The 5,353-nt window shown below is 39.8% G+C and overlaps 1 protein-coding gene across 1 annotated transcript; it reads left to right on the forward strand.

Annotated features, from left to right (window-relative positions):
• The first annotated feature begins 345 nt into the window (after positions 1–345).
• On the forward strand, positions 346–4,896 carry LOC133386869 (serine/threonine-protein kinase 4-like). The gene is made up of 4 exons (XM_061630641.1): positions 346–463; positions 1,157–1,779; positions 1,896–2,114; positions 4,840–4,896. The coding sequence occupies exons 1-4, from the start codon at positions 346–348 to the stop codon at positions 4,894–4,896; spliced, it is 1,017 nt and encodes a 338-aa protein (XP_061486625.1).
• Positions 4,897–5,353: the final 457 nt, after the last annotated feature.

Raw genomic sequence — 5,353 nt, forward strand, 5'->3', positions numbered from 1 at the left:
CTAATGTGGCATTAATTCTTTCCATTTGTCCATCCATCTGTTGGTGATGGGACAAGGAAAGCCTAAGTTCACTCAGCAGGATTTGCCACATCGCCCACCAGAAGCAGGCTGTGAACTGTGTTCCTTGGTCAGAGATCAAACTGTCTGGGAGCCCGTGCAAGTGGTACACATGCTGCACATAGAGACAGGACGTCTCTCGAACTTTTGGAAGTCCTGTGCACAGAATGAAGTGCGCCATTTTTGTAAAAGCATCCACTACTACCAACATGGTGGTTTTCCCCTGCAAGGCAGGGAGATCAATTCCCTCCTGGGGAATCTGGGGCTCAACACCAACAGCAGAACTCAATGGGTCTTACTTATGTGTTGGATTCCATTGCAGAATGGATTTGCCCACAGGGAAAACTCAAGAAACCACCTGAAAATAGAGGGGGTGGGAAGGAACTGCAACAAGCACTTTTGGAAAGTAACAAATATTCCAAGAATATTTAACATCAATAGTAATAAAGACATAAATTTTAATGGTGAAAATTGTAGTCTAACCTTCAAGATTTATACCATACCAGAGGATTAGATCTTTTACAGATGCCTCCTGATAATCTAATAAACCATAAAAACTACAGATATATTACATCAATAGGTAACGGATGCACATTTGAATTTAGACTACTCTTTTCTTTAATTATACCACATCACTTGGAATTACCTAGGATAGCCTCCAGTTATTAATAAGGAATATCTGCTTTTGATTTATAGCCTGGGCATTGGTTCTAGCCAGGTTCGCAAAGGCAACTGGGTAAATCTACTGCCAGTAATATAGTAGACTTCTCTTAAGGAGTATCAGGGCTAACGTTTGTGTTCTGCATGGTGTTAATCAACACACCATACCTCAAAACACTTTAAGAAAGATGCTATAAATATATCTAATGAGCTAATTAAGCAAATCTTTCATTTACATTAGGTTTTTTCTCTTTTTTACACAAAGCTATATACAAAAATTAACAATCCCCAGGTGAATGCATATTGCAGCATCTCATTTTATCAAGGAATCTTACTATTAGTCCTCAGTGCCTGAATGAGAGTCTCTAATTTTTTCAAACTGGATTTTAAGAAAAAGAAAAAAAGTTGCAAGTGATATATACATAGTTACACGTTGCAGATAATTGCATAGTTGCAGATTTTGGGGTAGCTGGCCAACTTACAGATACCATGGCAAAAAGAAACACAGTGATAGGAACTCTGTTTTGGATGGCACCTGAAGTAATCCAAGAAATTGGATACAATTGTCTAGCAGACATCTGGTCTCTGGGCATTACTGCCATTGAAATGGCTGAAGGAAAGCCACCGTATGCTGATATTCACCCTATGAGGGCAATTTTCATTATTCCAACAAATCCACCTCCAACCTTCCGAAAGCCAGAACTCTGGTCAGATGAATCCACAGACTTTGTAAAACAGTGTCTTGTGAAATGTCCAGAAAAAAGAGCCACTGCCACACAGCTGCTCCAGAATCCATTTGTTAAAAGTGCCAAAGGAGTTTTCATCCTGCAAGACCTGATTAATGAGGCAATGGATATTAAACTGAAAATTCAGGAAGCTCAACAGCGTGAGTTGTATCATGATGATGAAGAAAATTCAGAAGAAAATGAAACTGATTATAGGACCATGGTGTGGGCACAGGGACAAGAAACTGGTACAATCAGAGCTGCTTGTGGAATGAGTGATGGCATCAACACCATGATAGAATACGATGACACTTTAGAGCAGCCTTTCCCAACCAGTGTGCCTCCAGATGCTGTTGGACCACAACTCCCATCTTTCCTGACCATTGGCAATGCTGGCTGAGGCTGATGGGAGTTGTGGTCCAACAACATCTGGAGGCACACTGGTTGGGAAAGGCTGCTTTAGAGTCTCAGCTGGGAACAATGGTCATAAATGCAGAAGATGAAGAAGATGAAGGGACAATGAAGAGTGGGCTCAGTTTGGGGGAAATGGCCTTGCGGTCCACATCAGCGAGCCTGGAGCGAAGAGATATGCTATCAAGGTTGTGTTTCATATCCAGCCATACCAGGGGCGTGACGACAACACAGTGCACAACAACATGGAATACATCCTGGGCAAGTGGGTGCTCCATGACCAAGAAGTCCAAATGCCAAGTCAACTTCACCCACTTTGGAATGTGGCAACAAACTTGGTGGAGGGTCAAAAGGATAGGACAGACCCTTGTGAGGCTTGCATAGAACAAAAAGGACATTTTTTCCTTAATAATGTTATTTGTTATTTAGTTTAATTTTTGTAAATTGTATTGCTTTTATTGATGTATTTTTATACTTGTGTTTATTTTTCTTTGTAAGCCGCCTTGAGGGCCTTTGGCCAAAAGGCGGGGTATAAATAAATTTAATAATAATAATAGTTACATAACATCAGAGGGAATGATGTGGTGTATCCAGACACTATGCAATGCAACTGGAGCATTTCAGCAGAGCTCAGCATTTTCCTTGGGTGTTCTGTGCTGAATAGAGCTATTAACAACTTTTCCTATAAGCTACAACTACCTCAGTTATTCAGAATATTTTGCAAGCATTTAGGAGAGTGACTGGATCCAGATTTAGTCACACACACTTAGAGGAGTTATAATTTATTTCAATGGGCCTACTCTAAGTATGACTGTCTGGATCCAATCCAGCTAGTTTTCTACAAATTTATTATTTATGAACATGACAATGAGATTTCTTACATAATGTTGGAAGAAAAATAAATATCAAGCGTGGGCCACTTTTTCCTTTACACTGTTCATTAATGAAATAGAAGAGAGGGGCATCTCCCAGTAGAAGCCGAGTCTGAAGGTGGCTTTGAAAAGCAGAGTGCAGATCTTTGGTATGTGTTGTGCTGATGACAGTGAGTTGAGTGTAATGAGGGACAACAGCCCCAATTCAAAAATTGGAAATAGACTAGCTTTATGAGTAATGGGGTGGGGGTTGTGAAGGAGAAACTCTTTGAAAGTAATGACAAGATGGCAACAACACCCCATGAAAAGAAATATCCAAATAAATAAATATACTAATAATAGGTGTGACAGTAGAGAAACATATTTACATATCTGGTGGTCATGCTCAAGGGTAATCTGCTACAGAGCAAGTATCCGTTGCTGTACAAAGTCCATCACAAGGTACGTGATTCCCTTGAACCTACTTTCCATGCTGTTGGGTTCTACACTGGCTGGCAGCAGCTCTCCTGCTTTTCACTTTAGACAGGTGTCATTCCCAACCCTACCTGGAGATGCCAGGGACTGAACCTGAGACTTTTTGCATGCAAAGTATGTGCTCTTTTGCCACTGAGACACATCCCTTTCTTTAGGAGACTTTTTATGTTTCTGAAGACTTTGTTCCACCACACATTTGGATGGAAATGGTTTTTATGTTTGTCTCTTAACTTTGAAGTGTCACTGTTTTACTAATCTTTTGCTTGTTTTGATTAATTGATCTCATAAGTTATTATTTTATTTTTATTAACCTTGTTACAAGCCCTCTTGAGAGCTCTTTGGGTAGAAAAGTAGAATATATGTTGTAATAATGAGTGAATATCAGTAATCTTCTGTGTATATTCCATACTGCATATTTGTGCCCACATTAATATTAAAGCAACCATATGTGTGTGAGCATCATTACCCTGGACTGAGCATGTATAGCACATACAAGATAGCAACAACTATAGGACACATAGCTGCCTGTGTCATACCTTGGATTCACTCTAGACTCTATGACTTAAAGCACAATTATTCCTGTTTATCATGACATGAAATTTTTAATCTCATTAGTATTTAATTACTTTTAATGAACAGTAATTTTATACTCTGATTCATACTGGTGCTATTTATGGTTTCTCTTGGTATTTTGGAATATTTGTTAATGCCAGAATCATTTCCCCAATTTTATCAAAAGTAAAACCACCATTGTAAGCTGCTTCACTTTTCCTTATGCGGCATCTGTGGTTTATGCTCTGCTCTCTGGCTCAGTCTCATCTGCCATCTGACACATCCACAAAATCACAAAGTCATAAGGTATAACTACCAGTGTAGAAGTTTCAGCAATACAATTTTGAATCTGATTGTTCTCGGCTAACATGCTGCTTGGGCACATTTCGGTACTTCCATAACTCTTCCATTTTGTTCTGTCCATCTGCCAGATCTCCAAGACATGCTCCTATTCTTTCAAGCAGTTTGTTTTCTTTCACTTTCAACTACAATTTTCCAAAGCAAGTACTCATGGCAGGAAGTCACTCCTGTATGTTTTAGTGTGTGCCATAATAAATTTGTTAGTCTTTAAGGTGCCACAGGACTCAGGGTTGAATCCATACTTCATCATCCACTATCCATGGGTGGAAAGATCCTACAGAGGAATCCTGCTGGTGGATGGAGGAGGCACCTTTGCTAACTGTCCCTGCAGCCCCCCTCAGCCTCTCCACTGTTCTGAAGTGTCCTCCAACTCTCCAGAACACTGGGAGATGGCACTGAGGGCTGCAGGAGAGGGGTGAATCAACAAAAGTAACCTTCCCTGTCCATCAGAAGCATCCCCTGTTGTACTACTCCTCTTGAGAAATTTTATGCATAAATATATGACCCCCTTTGTAGCAAATATGTCATGTAGAAAGGGACTTCAGTCTCTTGATTTTGCCATTTTAATACCTTTATGTTTAACTGAATATAGTCAGACAGAAAACAATGAAGTCATACTTTACTCCTCAATACTGCAGCTCAATGTGAACAACACCAAGGAGTCCCATATCTCTTAGAAATGAATTCAGTGTTAAAGTGACAATAGTTTTTCTCTGTTTACCCATTAGTTAGCCACTCCTGCTATTGACCCTAACCAGACATCAAAACTGAAGGTTGCTACTTGACCTCCACAACTAACCAGAGCTCAGTGATAAAGCACATGCTTTGCCCACAGAAAGGCACGGGTTCAAGTCCAGCATTGCCAGGTAGGGCTGTGCCCAGTCTGAAGGAAAGGTCCTTGCCTGAAACCCTGGAGAGCTGCTGCTAGTGAGTGTAGACAATACTGAGAGCAACGGTCGAGTGACTCTAGCTCCATATAAGCTCAGATCAAGATTCTTATGTTTAAGCAACATTTGAAAAATTATATTTTTGCTAAGATATTTCCTCTTCTTTCCCACTCATCTCGTCTCTTTCTTTTTCAGATTGTAAGGTAAAAGGCCTTTCTAATTATTGATTTTTGTACAAAGCGAAACTGTACATGCTGTACAAATTATTATGATTATGCCTTAACATATATATATGTTGAGTGAAGTTGTTTGAACTTGTCTATGAAAACTGATTTGTAGATCCCCCCTTTTTTTT

Source organism: Rhineura floridana, chromosome 6, assembly GCF_030035675.1.
Source record: "Rhineura floridana isolate rRhiFlo1 chromosome 6, rRhiFlo1.hap2, whole genome shotgun sequence".
Classification (NCBI taxonomy): domain Eukaryota; kingdom Metazoa; phylum Chordata; class Lepidosauria; order Squamata; family Rhineuridae; genus Rhineura; species Rhineura floridana.